The sequence below is a fragment of the Macaca mulatta genome, chromosome 20, assembly GCF_049350105.2.
Source record: "Macaca mulatta isolate MMU2019108-1 chromosome 20, T2T-MMU8v2.0, whole genome shotgun sequence".
Lineage (NCBI taxonomy): Eukaryota > Metazoa > Chordata > Mammalia > Primates > Cercopithecidae > Macaca > Macaca mulatta.
In genome coordinates, this window is record NC_133425.1 from 73,361,786 (window position 1) to 73,385,789 (window position 24,004).

The following is a 24,004-nucleotide window of genomic DNA, read 5'->3' on the forward strand; positions in this document are numbered from 1 at the left end:
GATATAGCCAAGGTTGATACAACCTACAATTTTCATTAATATATATTTTACATACATAAGATCATGCTGAACATACAATTTCTTATTCTGCTTATCGTGTTAATGAGAAGTAGGAAGCAGTGATCTTCGGGGATGTTGTGTCATGCCCTTAACCATCCTAATCCTGATGGACGTTTTGCTCCAGTTTTTTGCTTTTCAATATTGAATAACGTATAGTAACTGTTAAATTCGTGAATGTTATACAGCTTTATTCCATTTCTTTAATTTTTCTCCTTTTAAAAGGCTGTTTCCACCGACAAACATAAAGAAAGAATCCATTATTTATCCTGCCTTTCCTATATAACCTGTTTATCACTGGTAATCAAATAATGGATGAAGGGAAATGTCTCCTTATGAAATTATGGCAGCTAATAAATGAACACGACTGTATTTATCTCCCCAGTAAATTACTGCTTCTAGGCATTAAGCTAGTATCCTGGAAAGAGAGCCAGCCAGCCATGGTATAGGGTTCCGGAGAAAAGGCACAGCAGCGCCCGCGGTCTTGGCAAAGAAAATCTATGAACCTGATCAAACCTCACCCTCACCTGAAGGAAATAGAGAATGGAGAGAGATGTTGGCTGCATTGGCTGGCCAAAATCTGTACAATCCAGATGGTGTGCAACTCCACAGAGCTCAACAATCAGAACTCTTCAGACATCTTGCAGGGAACAGCAGCAAAGTGGAGGGGTAACTTGTAGTTTTAAAAGGACTTAAGGGCCGGGAGTGGTGGCTCACGCCTGTTATCCCAGCACTTTGGGAGGCTGAGGCCGGCTTGAGGTCAGGAGCTTGAGACCAGCCTGGGCAATATGGTAAAACCTCGTCTCTGCTAAAAATCCAAAAATTAGTCAGGTGCGGTGGTGGGAGCCTGTAATCCCAGTTACTCAGAAGGCTGAGGCAGGAGAATCACTTGAACCCAGGAAGTGGGGGTTGCAGTGAGCCGAGATCGCGCCACTGCACTCTAGCCAGGGCAATGGAGTGAGACTCCGTCTCAAAAATAAAGACTTAAAAGTATGAGTGCATTTGTATTTTTTTAATGAGCAAGACAATACTATGATGCCTGGGATGCACAGTTGGGTGAAATTAAGGAAATTCAAGGAAGTGATTACTTTAAAAGGATTGAGCCAGTGACATTTGAGGGAGGGGAAGGAGGTAAGATTAGCACGAGGGACACAGAAAGGACTTGGGGGTGGCTGACAAAGTTCTACTTTGATGTATTGGTTTTGTGTAGTTTTCTGTAGCTGTGTTTTATAATTTTTAGAAGTTTAAAATTAAAAAAAAAAACATGAGAAAACAAACTTTGAAAGCTGTTACTAGGCAAGATTATTTCAACAGGGCAGAGAGATTGAACTCAATTCCTTTGAAACAAAAGGTAGAGCATTTTTGAGCACTAGGGGGAGATAGTGGCAAAATCCTAGAGGACGTTTCAGGAAGAAGGCAGGTGAGCTGAAGTCATCAGGCCATCTGTGTTTGCTAAGTGGTGCTAATGGAAGTTAGGCTCTTATCCTTCCCAGAGACTGGGAGATAGGGATTCTATCCTTCTTGATTACATTTTGAAGGGATGGTTCCCAAATCCTTGAGAAAGACGTTCCTGGGTTACAGAAGATTTATGTCTTAAAGGAGCAAAACTAATTTACAACAGCAAGTTTTCTAAAGTAAATGCTCTAAGGGAGGCTTAGGGACCTACAGTCAGGAAGAAACCTGTTGATACAGTTTGGATCTGTGTCCCAACCCAAATCTCATGGAGAAATGTAGTCCCCAACGTCAGAGGTGGGGCCTGGTAGGAGGTGTTCGGATCAGGGGAGCAGATCCCTCATGAATGGCTCTCCCTCAGAGTTCACACTAGACCTGGTAGTTTAAAATTGTGGGGCCCCTCCTCCCTGTGACCCCCATCACCACCCTTCGCCTGCATCTGCTTTTGCCATGTGACATGCCTGCTCCCCCTCTGAGACCTCCCCCTAGAAGCTGAGCATATGCCAGCACTATGCTTCCCATAAAGCCTGCAGAACCATGAGCCCCTGGTGACTCACGCCTCTAATCCCAGCACTTTGGGAGCCCGAGGCGGACAGATCCCGAGGTCAGGAGTTTGAGACCAGCCTGGCCAACATGGCAAAACCCTGTCTGTGCTAAAAAATACAAAAATAGCTAGGTGTGGTGGCGCATGCCTGTAGTCCCAGCTACTCAGGAGGCTGAGGCAGGAGAATCGATTGACCTGGGAGGTGGAGGTGGCAGTGAGCCAAGATGGTACCACTGCATTCTGGCCTAGACAAGAGAGACTCCATCTCAAAAAAAAAAAAAAAAAAAAACCCATGAGTAATTAAACAGCATTTCTTTATTTAAAAGAAAAAACAAAGCTGTTACACTATACTGTGTTGGAGAGTGTCCCCCTAAATTCTTGTTTCTCCCTGAACCTCAGAATGTGACTTTATTCGGAAATGGGGTTGTTGCAGATGTACTGCAACATTGCAGGTAGTTAAAATGAGGTCATATCAGAGTAGGGTGGACCTCTAACCCAACATGGTATACTTGTAAGAAGAAAAAAAGAGAATGTTATATGATGGTGGAGGCAGAGACAGGAGTGATGTGTCTCCAAGCCAAGGGCCACCAAAGATGCCAGCAACCACCAGAAGCTAGGAGAAAATAATGGAAAAGATTCTTTCTCAGAACCTCCAGTAGGAACCAATCCTGCTGACATTTTGATTTCAGACTCTGAGTCTCAAAACTGTGAGAAAATCAATTTCTGTTGTTTTAAGCCAGCTGGTTTGTGGTACTTTGACAGCAACCCTAGGAAACTAATATACTACCCAAACATTACCATGTATTCCTAATTTTTTTAATGAAAAGAATGATTCGTTTAGCTGAAGACTGGGAATGATTTGTGAAAGCATTATCTCTAGTCCTTGTCTGTATGCAAACAGTTATTTACTTGGTTGAAGTTATAGCTCAATACAGTTTTATTTCTGGACCTTTTTTCATTTGACAGAACACCGATTTACATTTCTTTTTGTTTAGTTTTATTATCATTTTTGATAAAGGGTTTCACTCTGTCACCCAGGCTGGAGTGCAGTGGTGCAATCATGGCTCACTGCAGCCTCAAACTCCTGCGGGCTCAGCCTGCCAAGTAGCTAGGATTACAGGTGCATGCCACCACATCCAACTGTTTTTTCATTGCCCAAGCTGGTGTGGAACTCCTGGACCCAAGCAATCCTCCCCACCTCAACCTCCCAAAGTGTTGAGATTACGGGCGTGAGCCATCTTGCACAGCCTGATTTGCATTTCTTAATTCGAGCACGTGCATCTCTACTAGGCATTGATTCACACTAGATCCTGCTGTTTCCTTCCTTGAAAAGAAGCCCACCTACTGCATTTCCAGCATGCAACTTTGCTTCTGAGTTTTCTGTTCATGGTGCACTAAGATCTGGCTCATTAGACCATAAACTGTGGGTTGCTGTCATAACCCGCTGATTCTAACTTCTCACACACATCCTGTGACCCCACCACCACTGAGATTCCTCCCTCAAACCATCAGCAGATGAAACTCAGCTTCTGGGCCTTTTGAGGGGCCACATGGAGACAATGAATAGGTATAATTAACAGAAAAACAGTATCTTGAATGTTTCTTCATGCACTGAGCAGAAATCAAGTTAATACTTGCACAGAACCAAAACTGAGGTCTGATTTCTTCTCTGTTGCCCTGGAGTGAAAAGGGTTGTAAGTCACTGCTCTCTACTGCTTTCCAACATGCCAGGATATTTAAGTCAAGTGTTAAACTAGGCTCTATCCAGATACTAAAAGTGGAACGTCAGGCCAGGCGCGGTGGCTCATGCCTGTAATCCCGGCATTTTGGGAGGCCCAGGCGGGCGAATCACAAGGTCAGGAGTTTGAGACCAGCCTGACCAACATGGTGAAACCTGGTCTCTACTAAAAATATAAAAATTAGCTGGGCGTGGTAGCACACGCCTGTAATCCCAGCTACTCAGAAGGCTGAGGCAGGAGAATCGCTTGAACCTGGGAGGCACAGGTTGCAGTGTGCCAAGATCGTGCCACTGCACTCCAGCCTGGGCAACAGAGCGAGTCTGTCTCAAAAAAAAATTTAAAAAAGGAACGTCATCTTCCCCTCTCAGCACCTTAGCCAAGCAGGGGACCCGTCTTGCTTGTTCTTTGCGTGAGTCACCCCAGCATGATGCCTTCTCACAGTAGGCAGTCAATATTTGTTAAATAAAGCACTATGTGAATTAGAAGGCTCTAAAACGTCAGAGCTGCAGAATCACCAGAAGTGGACTACCTGCCCAGTCTCAAAACAAGAGGTCTAGGGTGAGGCCAATACATCACTTTTTAAAAGCGGCATGTGCGATTTTTTATTTATTTATTTTTTTAAGATCAATGCCAGTGATAGGAAACACATGATTTTAATGCAGGCAGTCTTTAATTTCTGTTTTTAAGAAAAACTAATGTAACCACTTGAGTGTTTTGAAATCAGAGACCACATTATGTTCTATTCACGAGCGCCTATTGAGCTGTGTACCACACACTCTTCCTCCTTCTTGGGAAAGAGCAGAACCAAACCTCCTGTGTAAGGTGTTATGTGGATACTGACATGAGACAGGTGCCTGCTCTTCAAGAGCCCATGGACCAATGGGAGGGTAGAGATACAGAAAAAGTTTTTACAACAATGATTCTCAACTGGAGGTGCTTTTGCCTCCCTAAGGGACATCTGGCAATGCCTGGAAGCATTTTTGTTTGTCACAACGGGGTAGCGCTACTGACATCTAGTGAGCAGAGGCCAAGGACGCTGATGAACATCCTCCAGTGCGCCCAGGACAGCCCCCACAACAAAGAGTTATCTGGGCCAAAATGCCAATAGCTACTAGATTGAGGAACTCTTCAAGAGAGAATGGGGTCAGGCGTGGTGGCTCACACCTGTAATCCCAGCACTTCGGGAGGCCAGGCGGGAAGATCACTTGAGGTCAGGAGTTCAAGACCACCCTGGCCAATATGATGAAACCCTGTCTCCACTAAAAACACAAAAATTAGCCAGGTGTGGTGGCACTCGTCTGGAAGCCCAGCTACTCGGGAGGCTGAGATGGGAGAATCACTTGAACCTGGGAAGTGGAGGTTGCAGTGAGCTCAGATCGCACCACTATATTCCAGCCTGGGTGACAGAGGCTCCATCTCCCCCCGCCCCCCCCCCCAAAAAAAGGAGAAAGAGAAAGAGAATTTCTGTTCTCTCTCTGTAATGACCCAGGGACAAGCAAGATGCATATAGATCTGGCTCATTAGACCATAAACTGGTCTAATAAAAGGAAATAAGCCATTCCTGGTCCTGCAATACTATACGCAGCATCCTACATCCTTCCTTCCTCTCTCTCCCCTCTTCGCTCTCCATTGCTTCCAACCCACTGTCTCATATCCAGCAACAGTGCATCAAGCCTGTAGTTGCTTGGGGCTGGGTCTGAAGCCTAGTTTCTCTGTATTCCACTGTTTAACCTTAGGCAAAAACAATGGATAAAACCTATTTGATAGCACAATGGGGTGACTATAGTCAACAGTAATTTGTACAGTTTAAAATAACTAAAAGAGTTTAATTGGATTGTTTGCAACACAAAGAGATAATGCCTGAGGGCATGGATACTCCATTCTTCATGTGATTATTATCTATTGCATGCCTGTATCAAAACATTTCACGTACCCTATAAATAGGTATACCTACCATGTACCCACAAAGATTAAAAATTTTAAAAATTTTTAATTAAAAAGAAAAAATAACCTTGAACAAGCCATTAACCTTCCTGAACTTCATTCTCATCTTGACTCTCCTCCTCAAGCAACAGAGACTCAGGAAGAAAAGGGGGCCTATTTTTATGTACCACTGATTGACAGCCTGACAAACTCCCACTTACCTCACTGGGATGATGCAATGAAATGAGGTCATGCATATGAGGTGCTTTGCTCAGTGACAGCACCTGGTAAGCACTTGTCATATGTCAGCTGCCACAATGATCATGAGCAATGGCCTCCACCACGCCATAGATTTACCACCTCCGCCTTGTCCTTTACGTTTACCCGATTTGAGGTTCATCTCTTTCCTTGAGACTTATCTTCTCCCATTACAACCTATGGGCATCTGGTCACTCTCATATTACTACGTTCTTAGGTCCAGAGCCTATAGCTTGCCCCTCCTATCCTTCCTCTCTAAGTGGGAGGATCCAATATATACCCCTCTTTAGACAAAGTGGGGGAGAACCAGCTTTTGATAAGAACACTTTGGTTGGCAATGCTTACACAAATAGAATCACTCTTTTATTATATACTTTATACTTTAGTCTGTTCCACTTTATACTTTAGTCTGTTCCCAGACTCTTTATCCCAGTCTTGGACTCTGTCTCTGTTGGCCGACTCTAATTTTGCAGCCTAGGAACCCTAGCATTTGTCTAGACAACAGTTATATATGGATTATAGAGTCAACGTATCTCAATTTCCTCAGGTACTAAAAATACCACCTATTCCTGCAAACCATCCCTTTTTCTCCAAGCCTATGAAATGATCACCTCTGACTTCTATGAAAGTAATTGTGCATTTTGCCATTGAAAATAAGGGCAAAAATCACAATTCCTTTGTACCAACTTAATAAATGGTGCTTTCCCAAATGCTATTAGGTCTGGCTGTCATTCCTTTCAAAGATAGCTCGCCACTTGGGAACTTTCAAGGCTTTGAAGGGTCTTTGGACTCCTTATATTTTTAGCCCTTTTCCATGAATTCTCACGTTTGACAATTCTGGGTGAAAACTTTCAGACATTATGGAACGACACAGTTACCAATCTGTGAGTAAATAAAACCAGTGTGACCTGGAAGCAAGGTAATTACATCGTTAGTAAAGAACTAGAGTCCTCCATGCAGAAATATAGTATCTTTCTCCCTGAGTTGAAGGTTTTGCTGAAAGATTCAAAGCCAAAAAAAAGTTTAAAATATATTTTTTAGCTGGGCGCAGCAGCTCACGCTTATAACCCCAGCACTTTGGGCGGCCAAGGCAGGCGGATCACAAGGTCAAGAGATCGAGACCATCTAGGCCAACATGGTGAAACCCCATCTCTACTAAAAATACACAAGTTAGCTGGGTGTGGTGGCATGTGCCTGTAATCCCAGCTACTCGGAAGGCTGAGGCAGGAGAATCACTTGAACCTGGGAGGCAGAGGTTGCAGTGAGCTAAGATCAGGCCACTGCAGTCCAGCCTGGTGGACAGAGCGAGACTGTCTCAAAAAAAAAAAAAAAAGTGTGTATATATATATACATATATATTTTTTATATATATATAAGTTCTACCATTCTCATGTGGAATTTCAGGAGTGGTGGGAGCTCAGATTGTTACTTTAACTGCTCATTCTCTTAATAGAGCAGCATTTCCTTGGGTTATTAATGCATTTATTTTTGAGACAGGGGTTTGTTCTGTCACCCAGCCTTGAGTACAATGGCGCGCTCTCAGCTCACTGCAATCTCTGCTCACCAGGCTCAAGTGATTCTCCTTCGTCTGCCTTCCAAGTAGCTGGGACTACAGGCATGTGCTACCAGGCCTGGCTAATTTTTTTATCTTTTGTAGAGATGAGGGTTTGCCATATTGGCCAGGCTGGCCTCCAACTCCTGGGCTAAAGTCATCAACCTTCCCGGCCTCCAGGTTGATTACAGGCTGGAATTACAGGCATGAGTCACCATGCCTGGCCTTCTTGGGTTATTTATATGTCCCTCTGTTTGGCTGAGTGACCAACTTCTACTCAAGTTACTTCCTCTCAACAGTTTCCTCTGGTTTTCATCCTTCTCCCATACCAAATAAATTGCTTCCTCTTCTGTGCCCATCACAATTCAAGCATCTCTCTTATACACTGTGCAACAGATATTTTTCTGCAGGTCTTTGAAAGGCTGAGCATCTCCAGAAGAGAAAGTGCCTCACATGTATTTTATCCTCTTCCCCAGGTCTCACTCCCGTGTTGGAATCAGCATCCCCTGAGTGTCCACTTCAATTCTATTCAACCACCCAAATCCAGCACCATGGAACGTTGTTAACTAAGACAAACACTGGAGGGAATTCACCTGATTTTTTTTTTTTATCTTTAGTTCAAAATACAGTAAGACAAGAATATATAGTTTGGTTTCGTTATGAGTCAGATTTCTGCAGAACATTCTGGCTCTTGGTTCAATGTTTAATTCATATGAACCCCTTATGACCATGATGTATCAATACCATCCAAGGATGCAGGACAAAAGGAACAGTCGCGCCATCCAAATTACACTGCCTTGCTTTTTGCTTTCTCTTCTTCTCCCTGGAAGAACATTCTGTCTCTTGTAAGCCAGTGTTCCTACTAATAGCCCCTTTAAAAATCCTCTTGGAGAATCACATTAGTTATCCTGCTGCCAAGTAGGTACTTCCCTTATAATAGCTGGTTGAATGTTTCCTTGCAGGACCAAGACTATGATTAGTCAAGAGAGACACTTAGGGTATAAAATGTAAGGCAATGCTCACGTTCAGGTGATGATCCTGCACTTGTGCGAGTCAGAGAATGGACACCTCCTTATATTTTGCATCCCAGTCACCTTTGCCCCACCCTAGTCTATGCCCTGCATTATTGCAAAGACCCAATATGCAGCTGGTCTAAAAAGGAGTCGAGTGTTTGAATCCTTTCTCTATCCTTCCAGTGGATTAATTCATGGTTCCTGAGATTCTACTTTTTCCAGTCACTCTTCCATTGGGTCAAAATCTTGGGGCTCACGCACTTTAGACTCCAGAAGCTACTTGGCAGAGGCCAGAAATTCCAGATCTCAAGCCTACTTGCAATGAATGTGTTACATTTAAACACCCACTTTGTATTTTAGATAATCATCAATCCCTCCCAAAGATGGATATTGTTGATATGAGGAATATCTCACCGATGACTTTGGTAGATGTGCTTCTTAATTATAGTATTAATCATTTCTTTGTTTTCAAAGCTTTTAATTTATCATCTAACAGGCATAGTGATCCATGGAATTACCCCTCTTGATTTTTTCCCCTTTTTTACATGGCTATGCTTATTATTATTCACAGCACAAGCCAAGTGCTATGGTTATTAAGTAGTGTCATTTGTACCCTAATGACTTTGTGCCTTTCACACCACTGAAAAGGAAGTTGGCTATTATGAAGCACTAAATGAAACCCCAAACAAAGATTGATGATTGTTAACCCTCATGGCCCAAGTGTGAAGGAACTAACCACTCAGGTAGGTGAGGGGAGATAGAAGGAGGTTCAAGATCTGCAACCACTTTCGTGGAAACTCTTTGGAATGTAGTAACCAAAGTCCCCAAATACTTTCCAGAATTTTGCCCCACCTTGACTTTTGCTCTTTTGTCCCCAAGGCCATTGGCTTTTTTCAATCTCTCCTGTCACATTCTACTTCCTCTGCTTGGAATGGTCTTCTCCCTATCCTCTTGTCATATCTAAATCTCATCCATCCTTTAAATCCCAGCTCAATTATCACTTCTTCAGAGAAGCACTCCCTGATCTTTGCAACCAAATCCCCACCCACATCCTCATAACACCATCTTATCAAGTGGTAATGTAACATTTGTTTGAGTCATTCTTTGATGAAACCCATGGTCCCATGAAACTGTAAAAGCCTCACCAGCTCAGGGGGTCTTGTACGGGTTTGGCTTGCTTGCCGTTGTCTTTGCAGGACTTAACAGTTAGTACACACTCAGTGTATTCGTTGAATAAAAAAGCTTGGAGCCAAATATATCAATCAGTGCCCTGGCAGGAAGCAAGCAGCACATTTAGCTGGGGTTCTAAAGGTATCAGAGTTAAGGAAACCAACTCAACATGAATGTATGTTGAGATGCCCAGAAACAAGTCATAGTAGGAAGGTATTACCCACCCTGGGCCTGAAGGGGCATGAGGAAGGAAAGGCATTACCAGATTGCAGAGAGAAAGCCAGGACCTTGTAGGAGCTGTAGTTGTGAGGAGGCATAGCTACTTCCAGAGACCCATCACAAGGCAGGAATGAAGGGGGAAATATTTTCATTCTCCTTCCTCCTGTTTTCTGATCTACCAGGATCTCTCATTGGCCAAAGTCAACTGGAAGCCACGGGACAAGGAGTCTGGTAGATACAGTCCATGGGGGAATGAACAGAGGCCAGAGAATGGATGAGGGGAGGAACCCCCTAATGATAACCAAGACCCTAAGGTTGCAGCCCATGAGCCCTCCTCAGCCCTGATTGAGGCTTCCAGCCACCCCACCTCTCCTAATTTCATTGCAGACAGAAATGACTGTAACTACTGCCCAGAAATGACTGACTACTGTTCCTCTGCTTGCATGGGGTGAGCCAATTAAATTTTCCGCATGGATCACGCACTGAGTCTTGAACACCAGCTGACTTCTTTGAGAGCACGAACCGATGGCATGAGTTCAGCTCCAGTGGGTTGCAATCCACTGGGGTTAAATAAACAAATCAGGAATTCTGCATTAATGAGTCTAGCTACACAGAGTGAAATATTTTTAAATAAATTTTTCTGAGAGCATCTATCAGGATGCTGCAGCCTCTGTGCTGCTGTCTTTAACCTTGAGAGAAACAACTGGGGCAGTTTTCAAAAAGGATGGGCTTGAGGAACAAGTGTCTTTGTTGGCTGCACGTCTATTCACAGAGAAGCAAAAAAGTTGGAGACAGAAGTTCCAGGCTGTCACCAAGGGGGGTTCTTCTCGGTGCACTGTGATCTAGCTCCTGCCCACTCCACTTTGCTGAGTCAGTACTCTCTAAATCACCATGACCTGGGTTCAAGGACCTCCTGCCAGTTTTTCTCCTTCCTCCCTCGGATCTGTTCACCTTCTTGTTCCCTCACCTTGCCCTACTCCTGGCTCCCAGTTCCTTGGGCCTGTTCCAATCTCTGATCTACCTTTCAGAGATGGAGGTGGGAGAAGAAACCATTGTTCTCCAAGGTTTCCATGGCCCTCTTCTTATCGGGGACTGGATCAGTCTGTGACTCACAACATCCAGGCATTTCCTGCCATTTTCCCCTGGCTGCCCAGCCAGGATCTCAAACACAACACTAGACATGAATGCAGCTGCTTCTCCTTGGAAAGGAAACCAGGTCTAATGGGAAAGCCTGGGCTTGGCCCCCTCTCCTCTGACCTTACTCCCAGCTCCTGCACTGTCAGCTGTGTGACCTTAGGTGAAACACTTAGCATCTCAGAACCTAAGGTTTATTGTTCCAAATCGAAGCTCAGCAAAGATGGGAATGCTATACTGATGTGAATACTGTCATCATTTTTGTCATTGTCATCATTCCATTGTGACAAATCCCTCACTGGGTGCCCCATTCTGACTAGCGTCTAGAGCATCATAGTCCTTCTGATCAGCTGTGAGTCATCTCTAATTCTTTCTCTCCTCAGTCTCCGTCATACCCACATCCTCATTTCCAGAACCTGCCAGTCATGCCACATCATCACTGTGTCCTGTAGCCAAACCCACCCCTCACATCTGCAGGGCCCTGGGCAAGAGTGCAAATGGAGGATCCCAGCCCGTGGTCAGCCCCCTTCTGTCTCCACCCCAGTGTCCCACCTATACCACCAGAAGGGGTCCTGTCCACGTAGTGGGAAAAAGTCCCCATTTGGTCTTGGGGCCATTTGAGATTAGAATTCTGCAAGGCCAGGAACTCAAAGCATGGTCTAGAAGTATATGTGTTGGGGGAGACAGTTTGCTTTACATGGCTGTCTCTTTGGCTCCAACCAAAGGGAGCCATAGGTAGAGGTGCAGACATAGGTAGGGGTGCAGGCAGAGGAAGGCCAGGGTAGGCCCCTCTAAGTAGAGACCAGGTCTCAGAATAGAACCTCTCCTCTGGACTTGGGAGTCAGAAAGGACCCAGTTGGAGTCTACCTTTTATTAGGTGGCTTTGAGTATACTGTAGGCAGGACCATCCTATAAATAAAGGAATAGGCCACGAGGCCAAGGCAGGAGGACGGCTTCAATCCAGAAGTTCAAGACCAGCCTGGGCAACATAGCAAGACCTTGTCTCTACTTAAAAAAAAAAGAAAAGAAAAAGAAAGAAACAGAAAAAGAAAAAACAGCTAGGCATGGTGGCTCATGCCTGTAGTCTCAGCTACTTGGGAGGCTGAGACAGGAGGATTGCTTAAGCCTGGGAGGCAGAGGCTGCAGTGGGTTGTGATCATGCCACTGCATTCCAGCTTGGACAACAGATAATGATCCTGCCTCAAACACAAAACAAGAAAGAAACAATCTTAGGGTTCTGGGTGAGGAAGACATGGATGGCTTTCAGAAATCCAGTAGAGGGCACTGGATCCCCAAGTTTTCTCCTAAAGCAGCTTCTAGTGGACCCAGTAACAGTGTCAGATGCTTAACAGACATTGGCCCTCAACCTTCACGGCAGTTCTATTAGGTGGGTGAGAACCCGGGCCAGGCAGAATACTATCATGCAAACATGCCCACATCCTCATCCCCAGAACCCGCATATCTGGTACCTCACATGGGAAAACGGACTTTGCAGATGAGATTAAGTTAAGGATTAGGTGTTGGGGAGATCCTCCTGGGTCTTTCAAAGAGGGAGGCAGGAGGAGAGTGAGAGTCAGAGAGATCTGAAGGTCTACCCTGCTGGCTTTGAAGATGGTGGGAGGGACCTGCAAGCAAAGAAATGCAAGGGCTTCTTCTAAAGATGGGAAAGTCAAAGAAATGAATTCTTCCCTGGAAACAAATGCAGGAAGGAATGCAGCCCTGCAGGAGCCTTGATGTTAACCCTGTAAAACCCATTTCAAACTTTTGACCTCCAGAACGGTAAGATAATAAATTTGTGCCTGAAGTCACTGTTGGTGGTCATCTGTTATGGTAATAACAGGAAACTGATATAAAACCTTACTTCCACTTTGTAGAAAATAAAGGGGGGAAAAAACCCACAGTGTCACAGAGAGGCTGAGGGAACTGCCCGAAGTCACACTGTCAGAGAACGCAGGAGCCTGGATCCCTCCGGAGACTGCCGTTGCTCCACAGTACAGGCTGGTGTCCTCACAGGAAAGGCATATGCATTTGGCAAATAAGGGAATATTGGGGAAGTCATGGAAAAGTGATATTCACTTCTCTGTGACACTTCCCAGCACAGAAATGATTTGAAGCAATCAGAGACGAGCTCTCTCACTAGCAAAGAGGAAGTCTTCGCAATATGTGAAGACCGTCAGAGCAAAACCAAGAGTCTTACAAAAGGGCCTTCAGTGGTGCAAATAGTGACTGGTTAGAGACTTCAAGATCTGCCACGCTCTCCGCTTCCAGATCCCAGTGTCAGGCCTCTGAGCCCAAGCCAAGCCATCGCATCCCCTGGGACTTGCACACATACACCCAGATGGCCTGAAGTAACTGAAGAATCACAAAAGAAGTGCAAATACCCTGCCTCGCCTTAACCAATGACATCCCACCACAAAAGAAGTGAAAATGGCCAGTCCTTGCCTTAAGCGATGATATTATCTTGTGAAATTCCTTTTCCTGGCTCATCCTGGCTCAAAAAGCTCCCCCACTGAGCACCTTGTGACCCCCCACTCCTGCCCACCAGAGAACCCCCTTTTTACTGTAATTTTCCTTTACCTACCCAAATCCTATAAAACGGCCCCACCCTTATCTCCCTTCACTGACTCTTTTCAGACTCAGCCCACCTGCACCCAGGTGAAATAAACAGCCATGTTGCTCACACAAAGCCTGTTTGGTGGTCTCTTCACGCGGACACGCATGACACCCAGGATCCGTCCGCTGCTTTCCTCTCCACCCGCCCTTGTATTTTTCTCCACCACTCTGGCCTCCTCTTAGGGAATCCCACGTGGGATTCAGATCCACCTGGAGCCAAAGCACATGCTGCTTCCCTCCCTGAATCCCTATTGCTCAGCTCTTTCCATGGCTCACTCTTTTCTGCTTTTCAGGTCTCACCCATCACCATGTTAAATCCACCTATATTAGTGTCCTGTAAGCTGCTGTCACAAATGACCACAAATATAGTGGCTTAAATAACATTAAAGTATTATCTTACAGTTCTGAAAGCCCAAAAATCAAGGTGTCAGCAGGGCTGGGCTTCATTCCTCATGGAGGCTCTAGGACAGAATTTATTTCCTTCGCTTCTTTAGCTTCTAGAGGCCACATGTGTTTTTCTTGCCTTGTGGTCCCTCCAGCAAGGGCATCACTCCAGACTCCGCTTCTCTTGTCCCACCACCTGCTCTCTGACCCAAACCCTCCTGCCTCCCCCTCCTGCAAGAATCACTGTGGTTCCATGGGACCCCCAGATAATCCAGGATAATCCCCCATCTCAGATTTTTAGCTTAACCACTTCTACAAAGTCCTTTTGCCATGTCAGGTAACAAACATACCCTCATGTTCTGGACAGTAGGAAATGGATGGCTTGGGAGTGTGAGGTTATTCTGTCTGCTGTCCCCAGGGATCTTGTTTAAGTGGCTCACTCTCCCTCCACCCCTCACCATGTATTCTCCATTGTGGAACACTGCTCACTCCCTTTGCACTTTTTTTTTTTTTTTTTTTTTTTTTTTTTTTTTTTTTTAAGATGGAGTTTCGCCCTTTTTGTCCAGGCTGGAGTGAAATGACGTAATCTCAGCTCACCACAACCTCTGTCTCCCCAGTTCAAGTGATTCTCCTCCCTCAGCCTCCTCAGTAGCTGGGATTACAGGCATGCACCACCACGCCCGGCTAATTTTGTATTTTTAATAGAGACGGGGTTTCTTCACGTTGGTCAGACTGGTGAACTCCCGACCTCAGGTGATCCACCCGCCAGGACCTCCCAAAGTGCTGGGTGAGCCACCCCACCCAGCTGTAGCACTTTTTTTTAATGATTATGATAAGCCTATTTAATAAGGGAAAATATGATTCCCCCAGGACAGACGGAGTACATCTGTTTCACCCAGTTCCTGGCCCAGGACTTTGGTTCTGTTGAATGAATGAATGAATGAATGAATGAATGAATGAATGAATGGCTAGTATAGCTATTATCATTCACATAAGAAAGATGAGATGCAGAGAGAGGAAGCCACTTGTTGGAATGGTATTACCAACTCAAAGCAAAACCAGGATTCAGTCCTGGAATGTTCCCACTGCCTCCTGCCACCATCCACTTGGGATGCTGTCAAAGTGGCCTCCCAGACACCAGAAGTGTCAGAGAAAGTCCGTATGTCCTCTGAGCTTAGAATGTTGGCATCCTGAGGTGCTTGAATGACATGACTCAGATTTCCTCCCTCCAGCTCTGTTGGACATGGCCTGAGTAAATCCAGAATCACGGCCGTGGAAAATCCAGCTGCTGAGACCAGATCTGGCCAGCCATGCCGCTGACAGTGGTGTCCCAGACTGGGTGTGGGACCATAGTCCTGATTATGAACAGACTCCGTTGGGCCACCCAGGCTGCACTGAGCAGGCCTCCAAGAGATAGCTGCCCAGGCCAGGGGTTCTAAGTTGTGCGGTAGGCAGGACAAAGACCTCTAGGTGAGGCTCAGCCACATGGCATCTCACATTCTCCACATATCCACTTTTTCATTCATTCATTCATTCATACTGGAAGCTATTGTGTGACAGATGTCCTTTTGCTCTATGGACTCTGAGGTAGACACCACTGTCCTGCCCATATACAGCTGAAATCCCCAATATGGTAGCTGTGAGCCATGGGAGGCCAATGAGGACTTCAAGTGTGATTCATCTGAATGGAGATTTACTCTCAGTAGAAAATACACCCTAGATTCCAAACAGTCCCCCCCGCAAAAAGTGTAAATTATTACTTTATTATACTGAGTATATATTGAAATAACATGTTGGATATATTTGCTTAAATATCTTAAAATTAATTTCATCAGTTTCTTTTTACATTTCTTGACTTGGTTAATTAGAAAAATTTTAGCCACATTTGTGGTTTGCTTTATATTTCTTTTAGATGGCACTGTTCTATTGATTTGCAATGGAGAGGAGAGGCAGATATGTAACTTACAAGGCTGGGGTAGGGTTGACATTACTAGCTAGCTAGGTGTGAAGGGAGAAGTGCTTGGGCAAGACTGTGAGGTTGGGGGTGGAGGGCAAATGCTTAGAAGAGCTCACATCCAAGTCAACAGCTGCAAGACAAATCCAAGGTAGCTCAGGGACCAGGGCACTCCAGGAAAGGACCCAGGATATAGAGAGACAGTGCAGAGAGCCCAGTGAACTTCAGATGCATTGTAAGTGGTGGGCATGAGGGTGCGTTAAGAGGTGAAGAAAAGCAATAAAGCCAGAAAAGGCAACAGTTACCAGCTCCAGAAACATGTAGTCCAGAGGTGTTCAGCAGAATTATGTGAGCCACACGCAAAGTTTTAAATTTTCTAGTTTCTAGCCATATTTTCAAAACTATAAAAAACTAATTTTAATCATTGTTATTTCAACACGTAATAAATGTCAACAATTCTTACTGAGATAGTTTGGATTTTTTATGATGATTAAGTCTGTGAAGTCTGGCGTGAATTTTTTTTTTTTTTTTTTTTGAGACGGAGTCTCGCTCTGTTGCCCAGGCTGGGGTGCAGTGGCCGGATCTCAGCTCACCGCAAGCTCCGCCTCCCGGGTTCACGCCATTCTCCTGCCTCAGCCTCCCCAGTAGCTGAGACTACAGGCGCCCGCCACCTTGGCGTGAATTTTACACTGACAGCACATGGCGATTTTTACTAGCCAAATTTCAAATGCTCACTTGCCACATAGACTAGTGGCTATAGTATTAGGCAATGCAGGTCTACTAGACGGTTCTTTTGAATACAGTGGGGAAGGGTTTTAAACAGAAGAGTACTTTAGGGGAAAAAAACACCTCTGACAGTCCCAATGGAGAAGACAAGTCTCCCACGTGCTACCGAGCTTTCTGGAGCCTATCAGCTCTATCTTCTGGGCACGGTCACCCATGCCAGGGTACTTCCACTTATAAATGGTAATTTGGGAGTAATGTCTCTTTTGCGCAGACTTTGCTTTGTCAAGGTGTTGAGAGCAGTGTGGGGTGTTGACAACAGAGGAAGGGGAAGCTGCCCTCTCAAATCCTCCATGGTTCTCACCACCTTTCAGATGGGCACCAGAGGCAAGAACCTTGGATTTTGTAATCATTGGGTTTTGCATCTGTGAAACTGTGGTGCTTAACTCAGCGTATCATCCGGTTTCTCCTCGTGAAACTGATGCAGACACTTCTAAGAGGCTTGGTGTGTGTGGATAAAAGGAAGCAACTTATGCAAAGGGCCTCATATGGTGACCTAAGAAAGAATTAATCAGGAACAGTATCATTTCTTTCCTTCAGCATTGTCATCAGAAAGGGTCTTTTCCATCTCCAAGAGCATAGAGGATAGAAATGCAAACAGCGTGACTAGGGGGTCAGGCTACTGAAATGGCCTCTTGGAAATACTGCTAATCCTTTATCCATCCTTTCCATAAGGGACTTCAAGGAGTCAGTTCATTTCAGAAGAAATATCCAAAAAGCATGCAGATTAGAGGCAGCCCTGCAGGGAGCTTTTTCTCCTGGCATCACAATAAGCTTTAACTGGTGAGAAAACAGCTTTTCAGTTTCTCTGGGCTCTGTCTTATTGGAGAGGCAGCTTAAAAGTTGTTCCTAGTCTCCAAGGAGTTTTCAGATGCTAATAACTTGCCAGAGTGAAAAATAACTGAATGCTGGGGAGCCATGACGTGAGACATTGCCTACCTCGTTCCTCTGCCTTTGAGAGTCAAATGAAGCAGTACAGACCGGGCAGAACTGGGAAAGAGCTTTGGGGTCTGGCAGCCCTGAGTGTCAACCACAATTCTGTCACAATTAACTATATAATCTTCGGATAAATTGCTTCTATTTTTGAGCATCAGGGTACATATCTGTAAAACGGGGATATGTGTTGAAAGGTAAGAATTATGTACGTAAGATAAGAATATATTATCTATTATTGCATTTAATCTCCCCACCCCTACCCACCCCCAACAAACTTAGAGTCACTTATGGTCTCCCAGTTTCTGTGAGTGGGGAATCTGGGCACGGCTTAGTTGGTCCTTTGACTCTCACAAGGCTGTAATCAGGAAAGGGGTCCAGACCCCAAGACAAGGCCTTGGGTCTCACTCAGGAAAGAATTTAGGGCGAATTCACAGTGCAAAGCAAAAACAAATTTAAGAAAGTCAAGTGGTGAAACGATAGCTATGCCACAGAGTACGGCGTTCCAGAAAGTAAGAGGAACAACATGTTCACCCTGGGTACAATGCTTGTTTAAATGTAGGATAAAAAAGAGCATGGGCCGGGCGCGGTGACTCACGCCTGTAATCCCAGCACTTTGGGAGGCTGAGGCGGGTGGATCACAAGGTCCGGAGATCGAGACCAGCCTGGCTAACACGGTGAAACCCTGTCTCTACTAAAAATACAAAAAATTAGCCGGGCGTGGTAGCGGCGCCTGTAGTCCCAGCTACTCGAGAGGTTGAGGAGGGAGAATGGCGTGAACCCAGGAGGCGAAGCTTGAAGTGAGCTGAGTTCGTGGCAATGCACTCCAGCCTGGGCAACAGAGTGAGACTGCATCTCAAAAAAAAAAAAAAAAAAAAGAGCATGGGGGACATGTGCTCTGCTACAAGGGTTTGTGATAAAGGATTTTCTTAATTACTGTATTTTCTAAGAATCAGTATTATTTTTTTCTTTTTTTTTTAGATAGTTTCGCTCTGTTGCCTAGGCTGCAGCACAGTGGTGCAATTTCAGGTCACTGCAACCTCTACCTCCCGGGTTCAAGCAATTCTGCCTCAGCCCCTCAAGTAGCTGGGATTACAGGCACCCACCACCACACCCAGCTAATTTTTGTATTTTTAGTAGAGATGGGGTTTCCCCATGTTGGCCAGGCTGGTCTCGAACTCCTGACCTCAAGTGATTGGCCCGCCCTGGCCTCCCAAAGTGCTGGGATTACAAGCGTGAGCCACTGTGCCCGATTTTTTTTTTTTTTTTTTTTTTTTTTTTTGAGACGGAGTCTCGCTCTGTCGCCCAGGCTGGAGTGCAGTGGCCGGATCTCAGCTCACTGCAAGCTCCGCCTCCCGGGTTTACAACATTCTCCTGCCTCAGCCTCCCGAGTAGCTGGGACTACAGGCGCCCGCCACCTCGCCCGGCTAGTTTTTTGTATTTTTTTAGTAGAGACGGGGTTTCACCGTGTTAGCCTGGATGGTCTCGATCTCCTGACCTCGTGATCCGCCCGTCTCAGCCTCCCAAAGTGCTGGGATTACAGGCTTGAGCCACCGCGCCCGGCCGATATTATCTTTAAAGTAAAATTAGTAATGCTTCTGTTCTCAAGATATCAAGATATCGTTATCAGGACACTAAAGTTAACAAGTATCCATTTCTTCTACATGTTTTATCATATATCCATAGCCCTTTCTAGTTATTTTAGTATATGTGTGTTTTTATGGAGATAGAGATTAAAATATTTTAAATATGCATGTCAGTTCTCATTTAGCAATATTACAACATTTAATTCTGCTGTATAGTCTTTGTAATTAGCTGCATATATCTTTATATTCTTTAACAGTCACATATCATTTCCTTTCAGTAGATAAATGTGAGTCATTGTTTACTCAACCATCCCCTTAACTCTGGGACATATAAGTTGCTTCAATGTTTTGCCATAAAAAGCAATACTGTAATTGAGTATCTTTTGTGTAATAAGTTTTTTTCCCCATAATTTAAATTATGTCTTTAGGATAAATTTTCAGAAAAGCAATTAGAACACAAACATTTTAATAGCTGTGTCAAGTTGTTATCCAAATGTGTAGAAGGCTTTGGTTTTCATACAAGCAAACACTGCTCTATCAATCAGCCACAGGGTGAGTTCCTCAGAGGCAGGCACTGTATCTTACTTTTTGTTTAACCATAGCACCTAGGCTAGAAGCAACATTTAATGAATATTTTTGGACTGAATGAACACAAATTTTAAATGTTTGAGACTTCAGGAAAAATTTAGGCTAGATCTATTCTAAACAATTATTTTTCTTAATCAAGAGATGTGGCATTTCCACGCAGATTTCACTGAGATGTGGAGCATGGGCCTGTACCAAGCACCAAGCTCCATGATGCCCTTTCCGGATTTCATTTAACTCTCATGCCTTCCTCCCCGACCCCACCCCTCAACAGTTGGAATTCCACATGGCAGCAGAATGAGAGGCTCAAAATGCAAATGGGATTCTGCCACAACCTTGCTGTTTCAGAGGGTCCCAGGAGACAGCTGTGGGCCTGGCAAGCCCCCAACATTTGAAAACAAACAGGAGGCCCTCTTTTCTGGGGAGAATACTATAATGCTGAGGGGAAACTCCACTTGGAGACAGCATTTCCTCCCAATAACCAGAATCGTGAGAATTTTTCTGAGTGCAGTTCAGCCTTGACTAATGGGTCAATTTAGCCCAACTGTGAGTCACAGTTAAATAACATTGAAGTAAGCAGGGCACAAATGACCTTCAGAAAATATCTTTATTGGTCAACATGTAATCTGACTAATGCACCCTGCCACCCTGCAGCATGTAACTCTGAGAACTCCAGAGAACCTTCCTCCCACCCTTTTAAGAAATGTTCATCGACTTATTTCAAGAGCTGTCACCCTCATTTTTTCGACCCAGAGGATGTTTGCACAAGATCGGTGTGTGTGAATGGCGCAACCAGAATGAAGTTGCACCCCAACGTCCAACATCACCCTCTTAGCCACTAAGCTTGAGCCGCAGCGCCCTCTGGTGGTCACTTGACAGTTTGAGTTTTCCAGGCCCCTTTTATAACTGGGCAACATCTCACCTAACCAGCACCTCTGTTTCTCGCCTTGTCTGGCAGGTGAAGGAGGCCATGCAGCGGATTCATGACCGAGGGAACATTGGCAAGTTAATTCTGGATGTAGAAAAGACCCCAACTCCACTGGTGAGTGAAAAGCAGAGGAGTCTGTTCAGTTCCACGTAAGAGAGCACCATGGGTCAATCAGGTGCAGACACAGGTGGGGTAGAAGGAAGTACAGGTAGCTTGTGGGCTAGTGGAGGAGACCAGGGGTAATCAAATGATTTCACACATGAGGGATTCATGACAAACTGAGATGAATGCTGAAAAGGAAAGGCCAGTGCTTCAGTGAGAGCATATCAAAAGCAATCTGAAGGCATAGGCAGGAACGCATAGCAACAACAGACCTGTCTATTACAGCTGCTAGCTCTTGGGGGAAATACCTGGAAAATTTCAGTAATTTCACATTCATGTTCCTAACAGAATGATGCCAGCTGCTTCCGAGATGCTCCCTGATGGTTCCCCTGATTTTTTTTCTTTCAGAGAGAGACAGAGAGAGTCTCAGTCTGTCACCTAGGCTGGAGTGCAATGGTGCGATCTCGGCTTACTGCAAGCTCCGCCTCCGGGTTCACACCATTCTCCCACCTCAGCCTCCCAAATATCTGGGACTACAGGCGCGTGCCACCACGCCCGGCTAATTTTTTTAGTAGAGACAGGGTTTCACCGTGTTGACCAGGATGGTATCGATCTCCTGACCTCATGATCCACCTGCCTCGGCCTCCCAAAGTGCTGGGATTACAGGCATGAGCCACCGCGCCCGGCCTGGAGTGTGTATTTTTGAAAGTATTTCCTTGACTTGTAACCATAATGTAATTTGGGTATGACGGTCATTTCATTCAAAGAAGGACAACTTCAACATTGTAGAACGCCCTCTTGTTAAGTGACTTATACAATAGGGATATAGCTTATTAAATACTTACTAAGTTCTAGGGCTGTTCAAAGCAGATGAGAGGGTAAGGTTAGGGAGGGGAGGGAGTGACTTGGATCCTGAGTCTCCTGTACACCTGTTTGTAGTCTTTAAACATATGACCAAGCCTATTTCAGTCCCATTTGTAGAAGGCAGACAGGCTCTAGGGCCATCCTGGAAGCTTATTGCTTTCAAGCAAAATAGTTGGCACCAGTTTCCCACCCCAGGATGCTCCTGTGTCTATCACACATGAGTTGCTGCCAAGTACTTAGGCTGATAGGAAGGCCTGTCTTATGGAGTAAGGATTCTTACCACAGCAGAGGCAGAAAAACCCACCTTTCAGGGTGAAAGCACAAGATCTGCCTGTGCCACATACAATGTCATTGTCCTTGTTTCTGAACCTCCTGAAGGCTTCTTTTTTGAGATGGATTCTCTGTCATCCAGGCTTGAGGGCAATGGCACGATCTCGGTTCACTGCAACCTCCGCCTCCCAGGTTTAAGCGATCCTCCCACCTAAGCCTCCCAAGTAGCTGGAATTACAGGAATAGCTGGAATTACAGGCACATGCCACCACACTTAGCTAATTTTTTTTTTTTATTTTTAGGAGAGGCAGGGTTTCACCAAGTTGGCCAGGCTGGTCTCGGACCCCTAACCCCAAGTGACACACCTGCCTTGGCCTCCCAAAGAGCTGGGATTACAGGCATGAGACACCGTACCTGGCCCTCCTGAAGGCTTTTATCCCTGAGACCTAAAGAAACAAAAAGACAGTAGAGAGTGGGTATTCGGAGCAACCATGTGGTGGAAAAGAGGCCACGGCCTGTCTAGACGGAGAAGCAGACTTGAAGGAAAGGGAGCATGTCATCAGGTTAAACAGAAGACATGGAGACGCAGGAGGGATCCAGTGAGGTCATTTTAGGGCTAGCACCTGACGGAAGAGGAAACAAGTCAAGCTCCAGGCCCCGCAGGACGGGTCGCCGTCTACTCGGCAGGTGTTGGAGGAGGGGGACGAGGCGCCTGCACAGGTGCTTTCTCCTACTGGAATGACCACTTTTTTTTGTTGTTGTTGTTGTTAAGACAGAGCCTCATTCTGTCACCCAGGCTGGAGTGCAGTGGTGTGATCTCGGCTCACTGCAACCTTCACCTCCCGGGTTCAAGTGATTCTCATGCCGCAGGCTCCAGAGTAGCTGGGATTACAGGTGCACACCACACCACGCCCGGCTAATTTTTGTATTTTTAGTAGAGACTGGGTTTCACCATGTTGGCCAGGTTGGTCTTGAAATCCCGACCTCAGGTGATCTGCCCGCCTCGGCCTCCCAAAGTGCTGGGGTTACAGGCATGAGCCATGGCGCCCAGCCATGACCACTGTCAGCCCTCACTCAGCCCCGAATCTGCCCAGCCAGCACGCTGCAGGAGATGCACTGCTCCTCTAGAATAGTCTGGGCTGTAAGGTGTATCGGCAGCACCCAGGCAGCGGAAGTCGATTGCTCTTGGCAGCTCCGGAAGTGAATTTCCTGGGAAGCACTAAGAGTGGAGCCTCTCCTGTGCAGAGCCTCCTCTTGATGAGGCTGGACCAAAGCAAAAGTCAGAACTCATCTTATGATGTGTCGTGAAGTCAGAGCAGAGGCAGAACTGCTGCCTCCAGACCCCACAGTACCAGAGAGCAGCCCTGCCCCAGTCCTGGCCATCAGACCAGTGCCCCAGAGAACAGGGGTGGCCTTTCCTGAAGGCAACTGACCTCTGCTGCCTTTACGGCTTCTGTGGTCACATCACCTCAGGGTCTCCCTTTCCACTGCTGCAGAACGGAACTAACAATAATTACTACTATTGCTACTATTTCATAGAGTCGTAGAGAAGATTAAAAGAACCAGTGTCTGTGAGCCAACTGGCATATTGGTGATGACTATGGATTATAATATACACTACTAAAGGACAGCTTAGTTGGTTAGTTCTTCATTATCCTAAAGCACTTGTTGCATACATACCTACTTGTAGGGAAGAAAACTGCAGAGACCTGGTCCTCCCCTGTGGTATCTATGGTTCGGCAGGGGCGGATGGACATTCGTCAATGAGCCATTCATATAAATGGGACATTGCAACTCTTGATCAGTGCTACAAAGAAGAGGTATTTGGGCCATGAAAGCTCATAATATGGAGATTGTTCCAGTTAGGGAATTCTGCAAAGGCTTACCTTGAGGAAGTAGGATGAGCCCTAAAGGAAATGTAGGGATGAACTGTGCAGAGGG

The 24,004-nt window shown here is 45.5% G+C and overlaps 1 protein-coding gene across 2 annotated transcripts in view; it reads left to right on the top strand.

Moving 5' to 3' along the window:
- Window positions 1–24,004, top strand: part of VAT1L (vesicle amine transport 1 like) — a 187,440-nt gene that overhangs the window by 159,743 nt on the left and 3,693 nt on the right. Inside the window, exon 8 of one of the 2 annotated variants that reach the window (XR_013412195.1) lies at window positions 10,918–12,116. Coding sequence is in view for 1 of the 2 variants with exons in the window: in XM_028841289.2 (XP_028697122.1) it covers window positions 20,858–20,941 (84 nt within the window). In the remaining variant the exon portion in view is untranslated. Of the gene's footprint in view, window positions 1–10,917; window positions 12,117–20,857; window positions 20,942–24,004 lie in introns of those variants that run through there. The other variant, XM_028841289.2, reaches the window with a different exon arrangement.